General features: G+C 37.0%; 3 protein-coding genes across 8 annotated transcripts; all 3 read left to right on the top strand.

Moving 5' to 3' along the window:
- Window positions 1-3,685, top strand: LOC113761893 (signal peptide peptidase-like 1). 4 transcript variants are annotated; one of them, XM_027305068.1, is made up of 4 exons: window positions 1-170; window positions 919-1,760; window positions 2,554-2,748; window positions 3,184-3,685. In XM_027305068.1, exons 2-4 carry the CDS (start codon window positions 963-965, stop codon window positions 3,298-3,300), a joined length of 1,110 nt encoding a protein of 369 aa, XP_027160869.1. In that variant the 5' UTR covers window positions 1-170; window positions 919-962; the 3' UTR covers window positions 3,301-3,685. The 4 variants fall into 4 exon arrangements, with proteins under 4 accessions (XP_027160869.1, XP_027160865.1, XP_027160867.1 ...); XM_027305064.1 differs by having other exon boundaries at window positions 915-1,760; XM_027305066.1 differs by having other exon boundaries at window positions 753-1,760.
- A 967-nt stretch (window positions 3,686-4,652) lies between these two features.
- LOC113762091 (cleavage and polyadenylation specificity factor subunit 2) lies at window positions 4,653-13,970 on the top strand. 3 transcript variants are annotated; one of them, XM_027305358.1, is made up of 19 exons: window positions 4,653-4,947; window positions 5,672-5,840; window positions 6,666-6,762; window positions 7,246-7,372; window positions 7,480-7,595; window positions 7,775-7,869; window positions 7,955-8,106; window positions 8,463-8,520; window positions 8,613-8,720; window positions 9,672-9,924; window positions 10,478-10,662; window positions 11,069-11,161; window positions 11,998-12,096; window positions 12,248-12,379; window positions 12,465-12,509; window positions 12,695-12,805; window positions 13,134-13,208; window positions 13,296-13,443; window positions 13,560-13,970. In XM_027305358.1, the coding sequence occupies exons 1-18, from the start codon at window positions 4,799-4,801 to the stop codon at window positions 13,395-13,397; spliced, it is 2,166 nt and encodes a 721-aa protein (XP_027161159.1). In that variant the 5' UTR covers window positions 4,653-4,798; the 3' UTR covers window positions 13,398-13,443; window positions 13,560-13,970. The 3 variants fall into 3 exon arrangements, with proteins under 3 accessions (XP_027161159.1, XP_027161158.1, XP_027161157.1); XM_027305357.1 differs by having other exon boundaries at window positions 4,655-4,947; window positions 12,695-12,862; window positions 13,515-13,970; XM_027305356.1 differs by having other exon boundaries at window positions 4,656-4,947; window positions 12,695-12,862.
- A 1,629-nt stretch (window positions 13,971-15,599) lies between these two features.
- Window positions 15,600-23,165, top strand: LOC113761698. The gene is made up of 10 exons (XM_027304797.1): window positions 15,600-16,203; window positions 16,397-16,483; window positions 16,942-17,903; window positions 18,484-18,572; window positions 18,820-18,923; window positions 18,994-19,093; window positions 19,638-19,713; window positions 19,800-19,914; window positions 19,997-20,528; window positions 22,310-23,165. Exons 1-10 carry the CDS (start codon window positions 15,873-15,875, stop codon window positions 22,800-22,802), a joined length of 2,889 nt encoding a protein of 962 aa, XP_027160598.1. The 5' UTR covers window positions 15,600-15,872; the 3' UTR covers window positions 22,803-23,165.
- The last annotated feature ends 1,113 nt before the right edge of the window (window positions 23,166-24,278 follow it).

Here is a 24,278-nt window from a genome sequence, read left to right as displayed (position 1 = left end):
TTTGAATCTCCAAGGGAGAACAGGTCCATTGTTCCAAGGAAAACATAAATAAAAGAGTGGAGAGTGAAGACTGCAGAAGAGGTTTTTCAAACTCTTTATTGAAGTCCAAGAGAAGTCCACTTGCCAAAACCCTTCCCCAAATTCAACGCACCGACGCACCGAAAATTGCAGTGAGTTGTAGTTTCTCTCAGTTTGCTTACTTTGGCTTTATGTTGTTTCAGATCTTCGTAGTTTTCTATTGGATCCTTCGTCGATGATGTTAGCCATTAGTATGTATTGTTTCTGCAACATCTATCGATATTTATTAATATTGTCTAAATTTCGGGGTAGGAATTGCTTTAGATGATTCAGTACGAGTCCTACGTTGACGGGAAAAGTGAATTTTTGCTGCATTCATATTTTACTTGTTGAATTTATGATGAAATAGTTTTCCCCCCTATTTTGCTGTTCTAAATCCCCAAATATAATTTAAGCACGATGTCAAAGCGGTAGCATTAATTTGTGGGATTTTCTGAAAGGTAAAGTGATATGCAATTCTTTGTCTAATTGATTTCTGAAGCCTAGAGGTAACATATTCAACGATGCAATTTCCGGCTGTTGGGTGCCTGTAATTTTCCCTTTTTTAATCAAAAAAATTATTTCTTCTATACGAAGTAGAGCTGGATTCTTGCTTATTACATTAATAGTTTCTGAAATGCATTCTCACCTGATTGTCAGCTGACTTGCATGCAGCTGTTCATTTACCTTTTCAGGTTGCTGATTTTGGGGTCTGATTGTTCAGTTAAAAATAGAATTTTAGCTTGCAAAATTGTTATTCCGTAGAATGGCAATTTCAGTGAGGGATAGAATTGTGAGGCATTTTGCAATATAGGCTGACCACTAATAGTAATGGCGTGTTCTGTTGGCTTTTGAAGACAGATTGTTTGGTTTTGACTATTGGGGGCAAGCTAGTTATTATCAAGATGGAGTCTTTATGGAAGCTTTTCTATTTGCTGGAACCGGCACCTCTCACTCTTATTCTGACTGCCATAGCCGTGACGTATGGATCTGCTTTTCGAGCTCTGAACTATGGAAAAGAAATGGAGCGAAATCGGGATCTGTCTGAAGCATCAATTACTTTAGACAGGTCCCAGGCCTTGATGATCCCGGTCATGAGCTCTTGCAGTTTGCTTTTGATGTTCTATTTATTCTCTTCTGTCTCCCAACTCCTCACTGCATTCACTGCAGTTGCCTCAGCATCAGCCCTGTACTTTTGCCTATCCCCATATGCTGCTCATGTCAAGTCCCAATTTGGTTTGCCTGACCCATTTGTATCTCGGTGTTGTTCGAAGTCGTTTACCCGGATCCAAGGCCTTCTTGTATTGCTATGCTCAGGTGTTGTAGTAGCATGGCTTGTTTCTGGCCACTGGATATTGAACAATTTGCTGGGAATATCCCTTTGTATTGCTTTTGTGAGCCATGTGCGCCTTCCGAACATCAAGATATGTGCAATGCTTCTCATTTGTTTGTTTGTGTATGATATTTTCTGGGTATTCTATTCAGAGAGATTTTTCGGATCAAATGTTATGGTATCAGTAGCAACACAGCAAGCATCTAATCCTGTACATACTGTGGCCAATAGCTTGAGTCTTCCTGGATTACAGTTGATTACCAAGAAGCTAGAATTGCCGGTCAAGATTGTCTTTCCGAGGAATCTATTAGGTGGTGTAGTGCCTGGAAACTCTGCTACTGATTTCATGATGCTTGGCCTTGGTGACATGGTAATTCTTGAGTTTGTTCCATTTATTGTGTTTCTGGATATGTATGTTCTGAACATTACTAGCATCACAAGTTGCTGTCTCTATTTAGAGAAATGAGAAATATTCCAATTCTGCAAGCTTTTTTCATATGATTGTTGTCAGTTTCCTTAACACCCGCACTATCAGGGCTTTCACTTACTTTTTAACTTGTTTGTAAATATTGACTGAATATGTGTAGTTTACATTTGCCATACTCTACAAATGCTCATTTTGAACAGGTTCTGCTATATTGCATTCCACGTGTTTGGTATATGTTTTCATAGTTCCAGTACAGGTTTTATGGGAGTTGTCTGACTACATTAAATTTTCAAAGACTACTTTCACTTATGTTGGAGTTTGTTAGATTTGCTAAAATCCTCGTTGACAAGTAGAGCATGGCATTTTGTGGCACTATTCAGCTTGCAAACATATTACCTGCTACAACTGTCATTTGAAGAATACTAAAGGACTGGGTAGGTGGCAGAATTTGAGTATTCTTAGATTTATGCTATGTGTGTGCCTGAGGCTCTAACATTTCTGATATTGGGTATGCATGCATGATGATGTGTCTATAGAATATGTGTATATTTACCATTCATGTATAGACTTGTTCCATTCTTCAAATGCAATTTTTTTTTTTAAAGTTAACTTTTGGTGAAAAATTAGAAATTCTTCATTGTCTTTCCTTTTTGGCGTAGTGGATTTTATGCTGGCATTGCTGTCTTTCTATGTTGAATAACAAACTGAGCTCATGCCATTGTATTGGCTTTTGCAGGCTATTCCTTCAATGCTTTTGGCATTAGTTCTTTGTTTTGATTACAGAAAAAACAGGGATTTGTCAAATTCCTTGGATTCGTCAAAGGGGTGTAAATATATTTGGTATGCCCTTTCTGGATATTCAGTTGGACTTGTTACTGCCTTGGCAGCTGGAATTTTAACGCACTCACCACAACCAGCACTTTTGTATCTGGTAAGTTCCGTGCTGTAAAATCCATTATGCTCTTCTGAATTCGAACCAAAATATTTTGATTATTCTCTGTGGAACCCTTTAGCTTCTGCAGCTTCTTCTTTTCCATTTTCTTTGCCTTTTCACATAGTTTCTGCATAATTTGTGAGTGAAGGGAGTTGAGTTTAGCACAGTATCAGATACCTGATATACAAAAGTACCAGAAGATTTTGTTCCTGGTGCTGTCAGATGTTGGATTGGTACCTCTTCGTTTCTTTTTCTTTGGGGTTCTGTCTTTGGTTTTTTGCTTTTTGGGCTTTTTTTGGGAGAGGAGGGGAAAAGAGAAAAAAAAAGGGGGGGCGGGGGAAGGTGTGTTTTGGACTCAACAAAATTTCGACGAAAGTTGTGTTTTGAACTTCATTTTCTGAGACTAATTTCTGGTGGTTATTGTATACACAGGTACCATCTACATTGGGTCCCATAATTGTCATGTCTTGGGTGAGAGAGGAGTTTGCCGAACTGTGGGATGGATCAACTCTAAACATTAATGAGAAGATGCATACACCGGAACCATGAGCAATCACGCGATCATCATTGTGAAGCCAGCGACGCTTGTAAATTCACTTGGGAGTTGGGATGGACATTCATCGGATTCCAAGTTGTGTGACGTCTAAAGCGGTGCTGGTTCCGCCTCAATTTGCCGTGAATACCTCGTCGGGGGGCCAAATACAACAAGGAGAATGGGGAATTGTAATCCTACATTTGGGTTTAGGATTGGTTCTGTAGTTTTAATTTGGAATTGCCTAACCAAACGATTATCAGAACAACAAAAATTGAATATGGAGACATTTAAAGGGACCAGTTAAAGTTGGTACCGTATTTGCTGTTTTGAGTTTGGAATGAAGCCTAAATGCTTTGTGATAGGGAATAAAAATAGAACGAGGGTTGCCGTGTGCATGCAGAGTAGAAAGGGCACATCATATTAATATATTTTATCAAAATGTATGTAAATTTTTCAAAATTTGTACCTCTTCGTGAATAACAGAACTTCCTATTCCTATTGCGCAAATTTTCCCATTGACGCCTATGATACAAAATTTACACATACTGGGACATAAAACCAAAATGATACGATTGGCAGCATTTTCTTTCTGTCCCGAACTTTTTATTCTAACGAGTTAATATCAAAGGAAATTTCTGGCGTCCTATTTTTCTTTAATTTAATTGACCTATTTTTAGCATAATTCTAGCTTCCGTATGACTACCCAACAACAAATTTTTTTTTTCCTGGCATCATATCTTTCATAATTTATTTAAATATAAAGAAAATGAAGAAGAACTTCTAGTCCCATTATGCTCTAGCCTTGAAAAGAAAAATTTCTTTAGACCGTTATTTTTTTTAAGAAATAGCGATGATGCTAGATAAGGCAAATGGTATTTGCATTCTAAAATAATCCTGAGACATTTCACCTTCTTTGTTACTGAGAAATTTGATGAAAGATTTAAATTTAACCTAAATCTCCCTAATTTTTTGAATTATTTAAGAGACATTTGAATTTATAATTCATCAATTAGCACAATATATTTTAAATATTATAATAATTTTTAATTTATAAATTTAAAATATCTCATAAATAATCTCTTATAAATAAATAGAAGGACTTGATAGAATTTCAAACTTTTATTCAAATCCCTCAAACACACGCAGCCTAAGTAAAAGGTCATGGAGTAGAATGTAGTGTTCAAAAACAATTTTTAACTTTTAAGTGCGAATATCATTTGCCCTGTATAAAAGGCAAAATCGAGTCCAACACCAGAATAAATAGCAAAATGACATATTATCGATCGACTAGTCTATACCAAAAGAAAAAATTTTTAAAAATAGAAAACGAAGAATACCCTACACGTCGTCGCATCAGTGCGTTTTGACTTATGAGCCGCTGCCACCGCCTCCGCCACCTCTTGAAGGTCTGCTTTTCCTACTCCTAATAAGACTGCTCGTTGACGCCACGGAACAGGGGAAGAAAAAGGTGGAGAGTAACAGAACTGCAGGAGGAGGAGGGAGGAGAAGGAGATGGGAACGTCGGTGCAGGTGAAGCCACTTTGCGGAGTCTACAATGAAAACCCCCTCGCCTACTTGGTCTCCGTCGACGGCTTTAACTTCCTCGTCGACTGCGGTTGGAACGACCACTTTGATACCTCTCTTCTGGAGCCCCTCTCCAGGTCCCACCACCCCACCCCCTTTCTATCTCCGTAATGTGTACCATTTTAAGTTTCTACTAAAGCGCGCACTTACATGGTAACTATCTGACACTTCATTTTCTTAGCGGTTGTTCTTGCAATGCTCCTGTATTAGCACCGTTGATTTTTGGTTTCAATTGGCTACGGAGTCATCTTGTAGTGGTTGGGCACCAGCGTAAACTATTACCTTAATTTTGTACTCATCTTAAGGCCATTTGAAGACTATGCAAGTAACACAATCAATTACGCCTGCTGCTAGGGCCTAACTTGCCTTTGTCGATTTTATGAGGTTGTACTTGTGCTTAATAGGTATAATGTCCAGATTAGGGAGAAATATGTCAAGAAGGTTAAATGTGCTTTAGATGCAGGTGCCTAGGCAAGTCGAACAATATGGCCTAGAAACCTAAACCCTAAACCCTAGTCATTCACCGGGGAAATAAGTAAAATCTATTTGGCATGCATATTCTGTAATGTGGGTTGCCTGAACCTCCATGATATATAGGTGGTCTTATGTTTGACTCAGGGGAACCCAATGGCTAGGTCCTTTTAGTTGCTACAAGATTTCACCTACTGTGCTGTTCAAAATTCCGATCAGTTATGTTGTTTTTTTATTTTACGCCTTTCAACATCTGGCCAATGCTAATGATTGCAATGTTATTCTCATCTTCTTGAGTTGCATACTAAAAAGGCTCTATTTAGCATTCAGGGTGGCTCCAACAGTGGATGCTGTCTTGCTTTCACACTCAGATACTCTTCATCTTGGTGCTTTGCCTTATGCCATGAAGAAACTTGGACTCTCTGCTCCTGTTTTTGCAACGGAACCTGTGTACAGATTAGGCCTATTGACCATGTACGATCAGTATCTCTCACGCAAGGTGAAATTTGGCTCTAGCATCTCAGATTTCCATTAGGAGTCTCTGACTTCCTCAGGCAGTTAGTTGTAGTTGAAATAATTTAACTTAACAAAGTATGCAATATGCATAATTGCCATTACCGGGTTCAAGTGAAGGAGACTTTCTTTAATTTTTTTTTCTTAAGAAGTTGATGTTTTTGCCTTACATTATTCTGGTATCAGGATCCCAGTTCTTCTGGATCCTGATCCACTTGATGACTACTAATCAAAACCTGATAATTTCCTCTCAATGCTACCCCTCGCCCACTCTTTTCTTCTTGCGCAAAAGGTCTGTCAGAGCCCTTTTATTTTAGGTTATCTAATTTTTAAACCTGCTATAGTTTGTTATAGATCCACTTAGAGCATCTAGACCCCTTCTCTTGTTTTTTTTCCTCTCTGTATAGTGTAAAAGAGGATCATCCATAGGACAGAGTAAAACTGTTTCCATAAAGCCTCTGGTTCTGATATTATCTTGAAATAGGGAACTTTAGCTCGATGAACTATCAAATATTCTCATGTGCCATGTAAGATCCTTGAGCTTTTGCCTTTTGAGTATGCATGTTGCTAGTTTTCTGATAAGCTTTCCTCTGTTAATAGTCATAAACTGTTGCTACTACTTTTTTGGCCTTCACAGTACCCTTTCAAATATAAAAAGGAAACTCGAGGGAAGTCTCATCTCATACTTTTCTGAACTATGACCAGTGTCATTGTGGTTTTACATTCAAGGATTCTGTTATTTTCATCAATTATCTACTAACTGTGGCCTTTACAATCATTGCTTATCTAATCAAAGTTATGCCTTTTGCAGCAAGTATCCGAGTTTGACTTGTTTACATTGGATGATATCGATTCTGCTTTCCAGAACATTACTAGATTAACCTATTCTCAAAACTATCATATTTCTGGTAGGTTATTTTCTCTCATTTTAATCTGATCTTCATGAACTGAGGTGCTGGCATCATGTTTGTTCGTTATCGTCTGGATTCTATATTTACTTTCACTCTTCTGGTCTGGCCAATCATACTTTTTTTTTTGAAGTCTTGAAAGTAGAAAAGAGAGATCCTATAAGATAAGTTTTGGTATTTGTTATGTCTAAAGATGGATTTGAAGAGCAGCTAACTCATGGTGGTTTTGCATGTTGCATTTCTCTTTAATGTTTAGTTGGTTTGAGTTGATGCATCTGGCTTGGTACAAGTGAAACCCTGCTGCTCATCTAAATTGACAATAAGATGATAAAATGTTGTCAACATCTTCAGATGTGTTTATGAATACTGACTAGACTTTATGGGAATTTTTTGGTGTTAGACATGACTTAGAAAATAGTATATCATCAATAATTCTATTTTCTGTTCTGCTTCTGATTTTCTAAAATCTGATAACCTACATAGGGAAGGGAGAAGGAATAGTTATTGCTCCCCATGTAGCTGGTCATCTATTAGGTGGTACAGTTTGGAAGATTACAAAGGATGGGGAAGATGTTATCTATGCTGTTGACTTCAATCATCGTAAAGAGAGGTTATGTACTGTGAATTACTACATATTTGAAGTGTTTTGTAAAACAGTTACGATCCTCTATGTGGGTTTGGAAACGCTTATGTAATGTTTTTTAATTTTTTTATCAGGCATTTGAATGGAACTGTCTTGGAGTCATTTGTTCGTCCAGCAGTCTTAATTACAGATGCCTATAATGCCTTGAACAACCAGCCATCAAGACGTCAAAGAGACCAAGAATTTCTGGGTAACAATCTCTCTCTTTATATATATATATATATATATATAAATTATTAGTCTAATTACTACTGATTTTCCACCTTTTCATTACAAAACGTTCAAGCAGCACCCACATGCATATTTAGTCAGTGCGATGAAAAATTTATTGCCTATTATGTTGCTCTTTTATCTCTCTATTTTCTTTAGATGCCATTATGAAGACCCTAAGAGCAGATGGAAATGTATTATTACCGGTGGATACTGCTGGTCGAGTATTGGAGCTGATACTAATATTGGAACAGGCTAGTTGGTGTAGAGTTTGAAGTTTGTTCATCCTTAATCTATTTGTAATGATTCTGAATCTTGATATTTTGGCACCAAATGCAGTTCTGGGAACAGCATAAATTGGCCTATCCGATATTCTTCCTCACGTATGTGTCATCTAGCACAATTGATTATGTAAAAAGTTTTCTTGAATGGATGAGTGATTCAATAGCGAAGTCTTTTGAGCACACACGTGACAATGCTTTTCTTTTGAGGTATGATATCTTACTCTCCATTTTTTTTGATCTCTTTATAAGGCACATCATAACTGTTGTAGCTAAAGTTTTCTGTGAAAAATACTGCTGACCAAATTTTCATGTAGTTTTTCCTTCTATACCTATGGAACTGCAGAACTTCGGATTATATTTTGCCACAAATACCTTTCTGCTGTTGTCTCTTTTCGCTGTTCTATAGTGCAATAGTGCTTTACAATATGCTTTTTTGCTGTTCTTTAGTGCACTAGTGCTCGACAATATTCTTTTTTGTTGATAAATTGCCAATGTTTTCTTTTTTAAAATGGTTTAGACTTTCTCATGTGCTTGTACATGTCTGTTCTATCTGTGACCTGCAGGCATGTCAAACTTTTAATCAACAAGAGTGATCTTGAAAGTGTTCCAGATGGCCCAAAGGTCTGCATCCCTGTTTGCTTATCAAAAAACCACCTTGACTTCTTGATCAAGTATTTTAAATAATACGTTGTTTGAGAGTTTCTCTGATTTAGGTTGTTCTAGCATCCATGGGCAGTCTAGAAGCTGGTTTTTCACACGATATTTTTGTTGAATGGGTTTCTGATACCAAGAATCTTATACTTTTTTCCGAAAGAGGCCAGGTATGTTCTGAGCCTTTTGCCTCACACTGTTTCTATTTTTGCATAGTTGATGTTAGTGATGGCATCGTCTTGCAATAATTGCTCTGATGACAAAAGTGTCATGCTTTTGCCTGGTGAATTTACTCCCTATCCCTGCTTTTAACTCTTTCTTGTCAACTGCTTGATCCGATAAGGGACTTTTTTACAAATACTTCTTGCTCTATTGGATAGAAAATGGTTCTTTTTGCCCCCTAGATATCCAAATAGTTCTTGTTCTATTAGATAGAAAATTACTGGATTGTAAGGTCTCTGGTTGTCATTGTTTGAAAAGCCCAAACATTGTTTTGGTTGCGAAGTCCCAGGTATATTCGCTGGAATTGCTTTTCACTACTGGTTCTTTTGCACTCAGCTTTGTCTAGACATTTCAATGGACTTGAATTGGTTCATTAGCTTTTGATGCATTTGAATTTCACCCTGCATTTAAGGAAATGAATGTAAGAAAGATGTTGTATCATAATGCAGAAATTTAGTTTGGATTCTGGTTATAAATAGAGGTATCTTTCTATAATAATAAGCAAACTCAACATTTGTTTACTGTTATTGGATCTCGTGTTGACCTGCAATCCATTACTCTATTGGCCTAGTGGCAGTGTTTCTTTAGTTCAATTGGAGTTAGTGCCTTCAAGAAAATAGATAAATTCCAGCTTATGGTGGTAAACCTGTGTGCATCTGCTTCTTAGGGATTATGTTACTGCGAACTAATTGACCTGGCCTATCTGTAGCATTTTAGAACATAAAATCGGTTTTGACTTCTCTTTTCTCTGTTCTCCCTTTTGAGTTCATTTTTGGAAGAGGTTTAGGAGTACTGGATGTGAGTAACCATTTGGTGCACAAATTTGAATTATCTCCAGGGCACGAGTTAGTTCAGGATATCATCTTTTGGCTTTATGTCTAATAATGTATTGTGTGTAGTTTGGCACTCTAGCTCGTATGCTTCAAGCAGATCCACCGCCTAAAGCTGTTAAAGTTACTATGTCAAAGAGAGTACCCTTGGTTGGGGAAGAATTAGCTGCTTATGAAGAAGAGCAAAATCGAATAAAAAAGGAGGAAGCTCTTAAAGCTTCTCTTATTAAAGAGGAGGAATCAAAAGCATCTCTTAGGACTGAGCTTCCTGTGAACGACCAGATGGTTCTTGATGCTAACAATACCCATAGTTCCTCAAATGGTATGCTTTAGTCTCTTGGAAAACAAGATTCAGCTACATATAAGTTGCATTTTCTGCTTAATGTGATAAATTTTAAGATGATATCAAATGGTAAAGTACTAAAAATCTCCCGGTTTTCTATAAACAGGGGAAGCAAGGTGTAAACCGTAAGATTGGGTATAATAGTTAAACGTCTATTTAGTATTAGTTTGTCAATTTGTTGTGTTCTTTTCTTTAATTCTATTTTTATCTTTATTTGGTCTTCATTTATTCTTTGGTTTAGAAACATTATACTGCTAAGTTATACATTTGCCATACATGATTCCATTGTCTTTCAAACCAAGAAAAAATTGAATCAAGACTCATGCAGTCATACTTTCCCATCTAAGGTCATTAAAGACCTTACTGGAAGGATGTCTTGATTTTTCCATTAAGATCGTTAAAGACCTTATTGAAAGGACAGCTGGGTTATAGAAATTTATTGGTTTGGCCACCTAGTGTTCAAATCAAAGATAGGAAGACATAGGATTAATTTTCCCTCTTTATCTTAAATCTTGTTTTGTGTAACATGCAGCAATTGGCCAACGTAGTGAGGCTTTCAGGGATGTACTAATTGATGGATTCCTACCTCCTTCAACTAGTGTTGCCCCAATGTTCCCATTCTATGACTGCTCGAGTGAATGGGATGATTTTGGTGAAGTCATCAATCCAGATGATTATGTAACTAAAGATGTCAACATGGATCAGATGCTAATGCCTGTGAGTATCCTTCAGAACCATTTGATTCTTTTATTGTTCTGTCATGATTTATGCAATGCTTCTTAATGTGCTATGTTTCCTTTGCAAGAACCATTTTAGTTTTAGATCACGTATGTTAAAAATTACATAATGAATATGGACTTCAAAATTATTGACATACACATTGGGTAAAAAAATCTATCTTACCCTTTGATGACCACTTTGTCAGATAAAGATGCATAGACCTATCCTTCTAAAACCTTCTGTGGGTTCATGTCATGTCAACTGGGTTCCTCTATTTTGTTGTTGCTGTGATGTAACTTTCAATGTGTACAGAGCATGACAATTGGGTGATGCTTAGTGTTGGTGTTGGTTTCTACATCCGCTTGGATGCATTCTTAAGCATCTAATGAAATCTTCCTCTTAGGTTGATGGAGACCTGGCTGGAAAACTTGATGAAGGATCTGTTAGTTTGATACTTGATACAACACCTTCAAAAGTCGTTTCTACTGAGCTGACGGTAAGTTTCAGTTGACTCTTAGATTTCTGTAGGCAATTCTTACGATGTGCAGAAGCTTCGGATTAGTATAGATAGGAATTTCTAAATCTAAAAAAAATAAAAAAGCAAAAACACTCTTTCTGTTCTTCTCAAATAATTTCTTTTTATCGAATGCTTTTGATGCAGATTTTTGCTAGTTTTAACTTTCAAAATTTTCCCTGCAAGTTTCTCTCTTAGCTAAGAAAATTCCTTTGTATCTGCTGCTACTCTGTGCTTTGGATGTAAGGGAAACAATATGCCATGGATTGCTTAAAGCAATAGTAAGGATTTAGAGTGATGGATTGAATTGCCAAAGATTATTTGCCACATAGTGAAATTGGAAAATTTGGACTTCACCTTTTCCTCATGCTAAGTATGTTTCTTTCCAAAAGGAACTCGATCCCTCAGAATTATCTTTGCTTTGAGTATTTTCGATAGAGGTGGGAATTCAGAGAAAGGCAATCCTGTTTCTTATGGACAGGTTGATAGATGATTAAATGAAGTATGAAATGCTGCTAGGAAGGAACTAAAGTGTATTTGTTTACTTCCTTCTAGAGTTTCTGCAAAGTGGATAGAGAGCCTTTCTTACTGACTTGCTTACCTGATGCATGTATCACATGGTAGCCTATCAGTCCAACTGGTTGTTTAGTTTGGACCTGGTTTGCTTTTACCTGTTTCTTGAACTGTATTACATTCACATTATATGGAATTAGGATTCTTAATATGCCTAGCTGTTTTTCAAAATTTCGAAGTATTCTCGCTTAATTATTTTCTTTACCTCAATTTGGATTTTGTCATTTGATACTCTAATTTTCTAGGTCCAAGTAAAGTGTTCTTTGATTTATATGGACTTCGAGGGCCGGTCTGATGGCCGATCAATCAAATCAATTCTAGCCCATGTAGCCCCTCTTAAGTTGGTACTGAGTGCTTTCCTTGTCTTATTTTATTTGAAGAGTTGAAGTTTCTTCGCTTAAACAAAGTCTCATGTGTTGTCAGCAAAAGCGATTTAGAAGCCCCCTTTTTTTTTCAAATTTTCTTTTGAATTTATATTGTTTCCTTCTTTTGGAGGTCCTGGTCCATGGATCAGCAGAAGCCACCGAGCATTTGAAGCAACATTGTTTGCAACATGTTTGTCCTCATGTGTATGCTCCCCAGATTGAGGAGACAATAGATGTCACATCCGATTTGTGTGCCTATAAGGTAAAAATACTTGCAATATATGTGTGTATGTGCCTTGATATTTAAGGACCTTGGACTAACTTTTTTCTCCTAATTTGGTCTTTAGGTTCAACTTTCGGAGAAACTAATGAGTAATGTCCTGTTTAAAAAGGTAAGGACTTTGCTGTCTTGTCCATGTTGCATCTCAAATGTGTATTATCGGTGCATGCATTTGTAATTTTACTGTCGGACATATGTTGGATCATGTTTTGCCAAGCTGAGATTGTGTGTCAATTGGGCTGGGATATACCGCCCCCCCCCTCTCTGTCTGAGTCTCTCCTGTGTTGTTAATTGCAGCTGGGAGAATATGAAATAGCGTGGATTGATGCTGAAGTGGGGAAGACAGAAAATGGCATGTTATCTTTACTTCCTCTTTCATCTCCTGCTCCACCACATAAAACAGTGCTGGTAGGTGATATTAAAATGGCAGATTTCAAGCAGTTTCTTGCAAGCAAGGGTGTCCAGGTACACTATAGCTTTGCATCAAGTGGACAAATTTTGTCTCTTGTTGTAGAGAAAGTAAGAATCAACATTGTTACCAAGCGCTGAGTGCTTGCCTGCTTTCAGAGATAATCTTGTGAAACCATGTTATTGCAATAGAGGCCTTAGGGAACTTTGCTCATCGTTGCACCTCTTGCGAGGCCAACCTGCCAGTCCCATTACCCCTTTTTCTCCCCAGAAATTGCTGATCAAACTTGTGATACAATTCTTTTTATTCCAAATAATTTGTTATCAGGTGGAATTTGCTGGTGGAGCATTGCGATGTGGGGAGTATGTAACACTGCGCAAAGTGGGAGATGCAAGCCAAAAGGTGGGGTATTTTGTGGTTCTATAGTTGGTAATAAATGTAGGCATGACTGTTATGGTTGAGTTATTTTTCATCCTGTAACATCTATAGGGTGGTAGTGCTGCTATTCAGCAAATCATTCTTGAAGGCCCCTTGACCGAGGAATACTACAAAATCCGGGAGTATCTGTATTCACAATTTTATGCTCCATAGTTGGACGATAAATCGTGTCTAGGCCATTGATCATACAACATGCTTGGTACGCATCTCTGGTTGTGAATCTTTTCTGTCCTCCTTAGAACTAGTATGATAGTTTACTTTGTTTTGTAGTTTCCGTCATGCTGTGATTTTCCTCCTGTCCATATCCTTTCCCAGGAAAACCAATACTGCTTGGTGAACCTTTGCTGCTTTTATGGCAAGGCAGCTTAAGGAGATGGTTGGCAAGTTGCTGATCAATTTTGTACCCTAAAATATGTATTAGTTCCAGTTTATTACCTGCCATTTGATTTTCGATTTGTCGTAGGAGCACGAGACGATTAAACTCATTGTTGGCAACAATTGTAATTTGTAATAGTTTGGCCTGGATAAGGTATAGCGAAATAGATGGCTTCCAATTCTTTCTTGTTTTCCATATTTGACGTCCTTAGTGTGAAGGGAATTATTCCAGAACTGGAGAGATCTTTCTGTTTTGCGAAGCTAAGGACTTGCATATATTCATAGATGTTGTTTAACATCTGCACAGTGATGATCATAATTTCAAATCAAGTGAATTCGTATTCCGTTGGATTCATGTAGGTCGTCGACTGGCCTTTCCCTTCTTCTTTTTTTTTTTTTTTTTTTTCAAAATTTTTTCGCTAGAGGAAGACGGGATCTATCTAGAGAATTGAAATCAGAAAGTTAAAAGAGAGCAATATCTTAAAGGGCGGGATTTTTTTTTTTTTTGCCGCAACGATGAAATTTTTATAATCTAATCTAGTTTAATCTAAGAAAAAAAAGAGGGAATTTGATGTGAGTAGAGATTGTATGGAAGATGATCAATTAAGGTCGTCACATATGATGGACACCATCAAGACTTGTTTTGTGTGATGACCACCTGGCCAAATGCCCAGTGAGGGCAAAAAGGTTGCAACAATATACTACTACCTTTAGAATATTGGTAAACTTTGCTCTAGGCATATTGTGGTATACGATCCACCTTTGCCCTGCAAGTAAAGAAAGAAGTATCTATTATAAGGGGGGAAAGGGTTGCACAACTTGTCTCACTTAATATTTTTAGATGTGTTTTGATAATAGAAAAACACATAAAATACTCTATTTGGATCCTCAATTTTTGGAGTGTTTTTTAAATATAATAAAAATTTTTAAAAAGTACTCTAAAAGATAATCTAAAAATTAGTTTAAATTTTTTTAAAATTTTAAAAAAATATCTCAAAATATATTCTAGAAACTCTTCTACTCTTAAATATTCCAAAATATTTTCTAAAAATATTTCAAAATATACTCTAAAAACTCTGCTACAGCAAAGTTTTTCAAAAACACTCTCAAAAACAACTAATCCAAACGGAGAATCTTCAGACGTGTCTGATAATGATAATTAAAAATAAAATGTCTTAATTAATTAAATTTTCAGACTTTATTCTTATCAAAACGCACCCTCAATTTCCTGTCACGCCCGAAGGGCGGTCCAATCTGTAGCGCTAGCGAGTTAGACCTCCTTGTGAACTTTTGTACCGTTCGGGAAAGTGGGAAGTACGTATCATCCCCTTTCAACTTACTATTTGAGAAAGTGGGGACGGTACCTGGTAGTATTTCGCGCAGTAAAAATACTACTAGGTATATCCGGTAACTCGGTTGTGTCCCAGTTACCGTTACACTAGCACTTATTCTAGCGTGAGGAAACAGTGTAGTTAACTTTAGTTGCAAGATGGCAGGTTAGTTTTTAGTCGTCGACCACAAACTAGCTAGCTAGTTTGTGAGTTGAGGATAGAAAAGAAAGGAAGAGAAAGGTTAAGTTATGAGAGAAAAGAAAAGATAAGAAAAGAAAGGAAGAGGTTTTAATGTTGTTTGGGAGTTTATGAAAGAAAAGAAGTGATTTTGGACACATAAGTAAATAAATATTTCATTCAACAGCTTTTTAGGGGTAGAATGGGCAATTTAAAAAACTTTTTGCTGCCTTTCCGTGCTTTCCTTTGCTTTCTGCCCGATTTGGGCCGGAAATTTTTTTTAAACTGTAGCTACTTTTTCCTCCTTCCAATTCCGTCGGTTTCTTTTCCTTTCCTTTCACTTAAAACTCTCAAATGTGGGAGATCCAGTCTTTCTCTTCTATTCCTTTCTTTTCTGTTCAAATCTCATCTCCCAAACTAGCTTTAATCTTTCTTGAAGGTAGAAACAGATTAGATAAATAAAATAAAAATGGAGAAGATGATTCATTGTGACAGACGCAGTAGGCATCCACAAATCCATCCTGTATGTATGTGTATAGACAGAGCTGACTCTAATTTTAGAGAGAATTTTTAGGGTCGGGAAAGCGGTAGAGCAAAACGAAAAGAGCAGAAAACGGAGCCTATTATTTTCTGACAACCACCCTAAAATTTCTCACCTCTTCTGCTTCAAACAACAATCAATCGATCCTTTCTATTTCCTTTCATTTTCAAGTTCCCTTAACGGGTCTGCTACTTTGAGTTACCCATGGTTACAATAATAATGTCTTCTCTGCCCACTACAACGACGACGAAATGGTCTCCGACCTCCTTTCAGCTCCGATTAGCGTTCACCACCCGAAAGTCTCCGCCGTCCGTGCCCTTTTTAAGGACCCGAATACTGAAGCTTGATCGCCGAGTTCGGATGTTTTCAGTTTTTGCCGACGCTTCAGCAGCTAGGAACCATAATAATAAGAAAGCCGAACGTGGTCGTTCTGGAGATTCTTGGGCAGTTAATCCGAATTCAACCGCCGACGGCTTCGCTGGCTGGACCGATGGTGAACAATCACAAGACCCTCATCCCAAGCACTCCCTTAAAGGTGATTACTTTCAGCATCAGATTGTATCTATATATAATTACATTTAAATTTGTCTGGCTGCTAGCGTGTGGTTGTACTGTGGGTGTTACAAGGTTGAAGCATTTGTATTGGTGATTTCCTAATTCTGATGTTTTTGGGTTTGCAAGCAGTTGTAGACTAATAAAATAACACTTTTGAAGTAGTTCGTTTTCAGGAATTGTGGGAGCAGGGGTGGCTGGGGTTGTTATTGTGGCCGGTCTTACCTTCGCCGCATTGTCCATGGGCAAGCGAAACACTTCTGGTAGGTTTACTTTTTCAGCTGTCACTTTCTTGTTGATCTGTCTTATGGTCAATCGAAACTGGGAAGTAAATAGCGGACGGGCTTGGTGTTGCCTTTCCAGGAATTTGTTTGCTCTGACCTTCACTGCCAAAAGAAATCTGTCAAGGTTTAGGATGCACAAGAATAAATCAATTGTGGTTTCAGGAAGTTTCCTTGGATTAGTGTAAGCAGTGCCAAAATGAAAAATCCTAAATGTTTATAGGCATTGCCGTGTCTTTCCTTTTGGTTGGAGCTAACGGTGATACTTGTACACCTCTGTTCTTTGTTGAAGATGTAATTATGTAGATAAAGCAACTGAAAATAGTAATCCTGCACCCGCTGCTTATTCGATTGTATGGGTTTTTTTTTCTGGTTTAGATGTTTGTTCTTGTATATTAGTTGGACATTTGAATAGACAATGCATATTTTGATGTATGTAGGAGTTAAACCACAGATGGAGCCCCTAACAACAACCCAGCAAGAAGTGTCATTGGCATCTGATAATCACAATGATGACAATGAAGAAGATACAAATGACAGCAAGAATGAGACTGTAGATGCTAGCAGTCAAGAAAGCATGACAAGTGTAGACAAGAATGTCTTTTCAAGTAGTGGAAAAACTGAAGTTACTGAAAACAAAGATGGTTATGATACTAATGTGGGTGAGCCATCAAGTAATGGTGCTTTTGCTAATAAGATGCCCGTTCAACCAGATTTACAAAATGAATCATCCATTAATGTTACATCAGTTGCTTCTGAAGACTTGCCTAATCCACCAGAGACCAAGATCTCTGGTGGATCTTTTGCCACCTTAGGTTCTGAAAGTGACAGTGTTAATCCTGTGACTGAGAAACCAAAGCCACCCAGTGAACTTCAACCTGAAGGAGAAAAGTCAATTACCAACTCTTCCGAGAAAGAAATTGAAAATTCAAACTCTTTGTCTGAATTATCTCAAGATGGATACACCACCTTAGGTGCCTCTCTGGATTCACAACTTGATGGAGTTTCAGAGACCAAGATTATGCATGATATGGGTGGGGAAACTAGAAGTTCACCTGCATACCAAGATGTTGGCCTGGAAAAAACAAAGGAGATTTCAGCTGGTGGAGAGAAGTCATCTCTGGCATTGCATGATGTGACTGTAACTGAATCATCCGCAGCATTGATTTCGGATGTGTCCTATCCTTTCTCCAATGAACGACTTGGCAATATCTATCAAAATAATACTGAAACCAAATCATCTATCGAGTTGAATGGTCTTGGAATCACCTTTACTTCTGCTGGCATACCTGCTCCAATAGTTGTCTCAACATCTCTGAAGGAAGCTCCTGGGAAAGTTTTGGTTCCTGCTGCTGTTGATCAAGTTCAAGGTCAGGCATTAGCTGCATTGCAAGCTTTAAAGGTACTTTGGTTACATTCTTCTGTTAAATGTACTTCTGTGGCAAGATAATTAATTGTCTAATTTCATAACTTGAGGTAAATTTTTTCTCTCTCGCTCTTTAAAATTTGTTTGATAAACTCCAGTATACCTATATTTTCTCAAGTTTTCTGAAATTTATAACTAATAAACAAGTAAAAACTTGAATGGGCAAAGTAAGCTGTTTCTTGACGGGCATATCTTAAGTTGACAAGGGATGCCGTTTAACTTTTTCATGTATTTGGTTGAGCAATCAACAGATTAAAACTTCAAATGCAAGAGAGTTTTAAAGAAAAATATCATCAGGTGTGTTGTTCTTACGGTCTACAAATAGAAGAGCACCTATATTTTGCTTCAATTATAAGCTCATTTCCATGTTATATGCCTGAGGCTATTCTAGCCACCTTAAGTGGGAAAATTAAAGTGCAATATTGGCAGTTATGAAGGCCACTAGATGTTTAAAATTTGTTGAGTGATCTTTATAAGAGTTTGTGTTATATGACTTTACAAATGTATTACAAGGTTTTTTACTTTAATGGAAAGTTTTTGATTTGAAATTGATTAGGTTATTGAGGCTGATGTTCAACCAGGAGATCTTTGTACTCGTCGAGAATATGCTCGATGGTTGCTTTCAGCCAGCAGTGCCTTGTCCAGGTACAAAATCTCCTACTTGCCCAAAAAACAAACATAGACTCATTCTACCATCGATAAAAGAATTGTTGAGATACATTAGCATACTACATTTATCCGGTGCATGATCAAACAAAATGCATGTTTACATGGACTGAGGAACTTCCTTTGCCACTTCAAGTGGAAAATATGCCAAGTTTAGCATTTCCTTCAATATGCATACACTTCAAATGACTTGGATGATTCTAGAGTTAACTTCAATTTCCTGTAGGAGTACAGTTTCAAAGGTCTACCCTGCAATGTATATAGAAAATGTCACAGAACTTGCATTTGATGACATTACAGCTGAAGACCCAGATTTTCAATCTATTCAAGGTAGGAGCATATGCTGATTTTTGAGTTTTAACAGCTTATCATTGAATCCTGAATGTGTGAGGCATTTCAGGTTTGGCAGAAGCTGGTCTAATTTCCAGTAAGCTTTCAAGACGTGACATGCAGTCTTCTCTAGATGATGATCCTCAACCTATCTTTTTCTCTCCTGAAAGGTATATCACTAAGGACTTCCATGCTTCTGGTTAAACAGGCACTTTATCACATATCAATATCTAGTGTCTGTTCACAGAAAGGAATTACACGAGTGGTTTTAATGCATCTTTAATTCATTATTAGTATATGATTTCAACATTGCCGTTCCATGTACTTTTTGGTTACTCATGCAGTTTGAACTGGTATTCCTCTCCATGGTGAGCTCTATATGTTGCGCTTACACTTTTTTGCTGAGTTTTGTTCAATAAATATCTTCCTGATGCTATTAATGTTCACAGTGTGTTTTTGTTTTGGAAACTGTTTTCTCTAAATGTAACGACTAGCAGTGCCTTTGACAATAATGGTCTGCATAAATGGGGTGTATAGCCCAATATCACCATAGTTGCGGGCATTATTAACCATTTGGATTGAAGAAGAACAAGCAATATCTTGCTCATGCTGTTAACGTTGACAGATAACTTTTGTTTTGCAGTTTCCAAGATTTTAGTTGAGTGCTTAGATCCACTTCCTCTCTGTATTTATCAAACTTTTTCTCTATTATAGCCCTTTGACGCGTCAGGATCTTGTAAGTTGGAGGATGGCCCTAGAGAAGAAACAGCTTCCGGTGGTTGACAAAAAGGTACCATAAGTTCAACAATATTATATTTCCCGTTTGCGCAATCAAATTTAACTAAAGATAAAATTATTTACGTCCCTTGTGGACAGACTGTACAGCAACTTTCAGGTTTCATAGATATTGACAAGATCAATCCAGATGCTTGGCCTGCAGTTGTGGCTGACTTGGCAGCTGGAGAACACGGGATCATGGCCCTTTCTTTTGGTGTGATAAAATTGTTCTTGATCCTGTTATTGTAGTGATCTCACTTGTTTAGGAAGGTAAAACTGGCTTAGTTCTTTGACAGGATATACAAGACTGTTCCAGCCAGATAAACCTGTGACAAAAGCTCAAGCTGCTATTGCTCTTGCAACTGGGGAGGCTTCTGATATTGTTAGTGAGGAACTTGCACGTATTGAAGCTGAGTCTATGGCAGAAAAAGTTGTTGCTGCACAGAATGCTCTAGTAGCTCAAGTAGAGCAAGATATCAATGCTACTTATGAGAAGGAGCTTCAACAGGAAAGGGAAAGGAGTGGTGCTGTAGAGAAATTGGCAGTGGCAGCAAAGCAAGAACTGGAGAAGTTAAGAGCTGAGCGAGAAGAAGAAACTCTTGGATTGATGAAGGAACGAGCTGCAGTTGACTCAGAAATGGAAATTCTTTCCAGGTTGAGACGGGAAGTGGAGGAGCAGTTGCAGTCACTCCTGAGTAACAAGGTGGAAATTACATATGAAAAGGAAAGGCTCAGCAAGCTTCGTACAGATGCAGAAACTGAGAACCAAGAGATTGCACGACTGCAGTATGAGCTGGAGGTTGAGCGGAAAGCATTGTCCATGGCCAGGTAATAATGTGAACTAGTTATTAATTTGGGATAATTTCAGAAACCTCCCTTGAGTTTTCATGAAATATCACCTCGCTCCCCTAAACTTTTTAAAATCTCACTTAGCACGCTTGAAGTGATAGTAGGGCCAATACTAATATCAAAGGTGCTGAATTGTCAATAATACCCTCATATTTAAATTTTCTGAACTTTTTTTCTTTCTCTAAATTTCCTACTTTTCTTTAACAATAGCTATACATGCATGCATGCATGCATACATACATACATACATATATATAATTATATGTATGTATAATTGAATTGCAAATGTCAATGAAATATAGGATTTAATCAATGAAAATTCAAGCATTTGGAGAAGAAATAGCTGTAGGTTTTTTTATTTTTTCCCTTTTTTGGTGTTTCACAACTTATTTATTTATTTATTCCTATTTATGTGGAGCGCAAGAGAAATAAAGTAATTGAAACTCCAAATAGTTTTTCAAATTCTGACTTTTTCTATAATAAAATTTTCATATTTCACACCCATAAAAAAAGACTGTCTATTTTGAGTAAATTTTTTGTATGATATTGAAGTTGAATTTCATCTATTACTAAGTTTTTTTTGCTCAAATGTATGATTTTACATGCTAATTACCTTCAACGTTATGAAGGGCTCTATTTGTAGAAATGGTTTAAAAAATAGTATTTACTTTTACTATATCTTCCTACTGTAGAAGTGACTATTGGTTATAATATAAAATCTTTCCAATTTTCATCTCCTCACTTTTAAGATGGTTCTAATTTAGTACTTTTTTTCCTTGGTTTGTAAAATGTTCATTTTTGTTATAGTGTAAGGGTATTAAAGGCACTAAAATAATCTCTCTCCTCAAACATGAATTTTTTAATATTACTTTTGGTTAGAAGGGCTTCCAATGTTACCAAAATGTCAATTCAAGGGGTGCTAAGTGAGATTTTGAAAACCTCAAGGGAGCTCGGTGATATTTCATAAAACTTCAGGGGAGGTTTATGAATTTATCCCTATTAATTTTCCTTCGAAAAGATAGACCCGGCATTTGCAATGGTTTATGGAATGAAAGGGTCAATATGCAGATGGGTAGAGAGAGTCTTGCTTCTGCATACCAAGTGATTGATATTGCTGAGGATTGAGGGAAAGTTAGGACAAGTTTTGCGTAATTGATAGATAGTTACTATGTGCCTATGATGTGTCAGTCAATTACCTTCAAACTGAACTTCTAGGACTCATAAATTTGAATATTAAATAAATTCACGTTCTTGAGTGACGCAACCATCTTCTTTTTCAGCCTATGTCTATCTACAAGGGCAACCAATATTGATTATTGGATATTAACTTATTATCAGCAATCGATTTGATTTTGGAACAAGTCAAGGCATTACCAGAATCAATGTCTACATCAAAGTACTCGACTTTCTTGCAAACTGGTTTATACAAATTCAGTTTCAATCTCATTTTTTTCCTCTGCTCCTATACTCCTGTAGTTTCTTAAACTTTTAAACTCCTAGTACTGATGTAGCAGGAAAACATGACAAAGAAACTTGACACTTGCTGATTTATCTAAACTTTTTTTTTCAACATGATCTTGATGTTTCCCTCACCATTGCTCTAGCCAAGTTTGCCTTTTTAAGTGATTTTAAGGTGCAATGTAACATCTGAAAGTTCATAGTCATCTAATATAATGTTTGCATGCCAATTACTAGAGATCATGCTTGCAAATTTTGGTCTACATTTTTTTCATCTGTTATTTCTGTAAATATTTAACCAGAGCATGGGCTGAAGATGAGGCCAGAAGAGCAAGAGAGCAGGCAAAATCCTTGGAAGAGGCTAGGGAACGTTGGGAGAGGCAAGGCATCAAAGTGGTGGTTGATGATGACCTCCGTGAAGAAGCAGATGTAGGAGTTACTTGGGTGGCTGCTGGAAAGGAATCCTCCCTCGAAGGAACTATTGATAGGGCAGAGAACTTGGTGGATAGACTGAAGGCTATGGCAGATGTTGTAAGAGGGAAATCTAGGTATACAATTGAAAAAATTATCCAGGTGGTGATCTCCATGATAGACAGTTTGAAGGAGGTAATCGTTAAAGGTGGCAGGCAGGCAGGAGAGCTAAAAGATATTGCAGTTTCGAAGTTTGGCAGCTCATTACAAGAGGCCCAACAGGGTTCAGTGCAATTTACCTCGGCTGTAAAGGAAGGAATCAAGCGGGTTGCGGGAGAGTGCAAGGATGGGGTTGAGAAAATCACTCAGAAGTTCAAGACATGAATGCTGCCTTCCCTTAGGATGCCTGCTTCTATGCTGTTTAACAATAGCAGTACAGGTGATGTGATGCGGTACTGCTGCTGTGCTTCGAGTGCCGAGCGCATTGGCCATCTGACCAAAATTGAGGAAAAGAAAAAGCTACAGGGTAGGTGATGGAATCTTCGGGGGTTTGTTATCGAGGATTTACGTGCCCCTTGTGAGCCTTAGGTAACCAAATAAGCACGAAAGGCGGGTTGAGGGGCGACAGTGCCTTCTTTTTTAAAAAAGAAAGGCATAACAGAGTACCTCTATTTACTGTAGAATTGTACGCTCCATTGTTCCCCTATAACAGATAAGACGGAAAATAAGAGATCATTTTTGATGGATCGAGCATTAGTGTCCTGTACAATCTATGTGACTTCTCTTTATTTGGGCATGTTACGAAGCTTCCAGGTTCCCATGGTATCTCATTATAACGTAGAATCAAAAAAAAATATATATATATATATATATATATATATATTTATATTGGGGTTAGTCTGAAATCAACCTGGAATGGTAGAATTTAGAACATTGACTCTTCGCTTGACAACAAAGCTCTACACACGTAGAAGAAAATTTAAAATTTTTCTATTTTACTTATCGTAGCATTTTTATGCGTTTACTCTCCTTAAAATCCGACGTGAAAACGTTCTTCTATGACAACTTATCGTGAAACATCGATCCGTAACGTACACAAGCCACAATATTTATTTACCACGAAATAAACTCTTTTTAACAATATTATAAGCAATATGGCTGTGGAAACATGCTCTTCTTTTCAACTAAACTAATATAAATACCCGTGCTACGCACAATAAATTGTAATTTTTGAATCTATGGAGCAATTTAAAAAGAGTAAAATATTATAATCAATGGCACATGAAAGTATGTTTAAAAAAATGAAACTTTGTAACAATAGTTCAAAATATGATAAAAACATCTCCATTATTTATACACTATCACTTTGATGAAGGTTGGATCCTGAAAAAAATAGAAATCTATATCATAAATTGAACGATATAAGAGTCCAATTAAATATAATTGAATATTTAATTTGATAAGTAAATGAAATACTTACAAACATTTTGTCTTTGATTTGATAATCTTCTACGAAGGTGTGAACATTCTTCACACCAATCAACTCTAAGTACGAACGCCAGTATTGGGAGTTTAATTAATTCTGTTGATTTTTGTGGAGTTCGTACTATAAATGAGAATTCACGATTTTTGCATGAATTAATATGTTGGTCGAACAATACACCTCCATTTTCCTGACAATTATAAGTATACATAATTCAAAATTATCTTTTGTTTTAGACAGTTTGTAAATAATATTATATAAAAATATATACATATAAATAATGTATACCTCTGTTTTTAAATCTCAAAGATAAGAAGCATCACAACGAAACATAAATCATGCATGCCTATCTTGAAGAGCAAGGTATAGGTTACCAC

The sequence above is a fragment of the Coffea eugenioides genome, chromosome 2, assembly GCF_003713205.1.
Source record: "Coffea eugenioides isolate CCC68of chromosome 2, Ceug_1.0, whole genome shotgun sequence".
NCBI lineage: Eukaryota > Viridiplantae > Streptophyta > Magnoliopsida > Gentianales > Rubiaceae > Coffea > Coffea eugenioides.
Note: the sequence above shows the minus strand (reverse complement) of the source record. Positions and strands in the feature narration are given on the sequence as shown.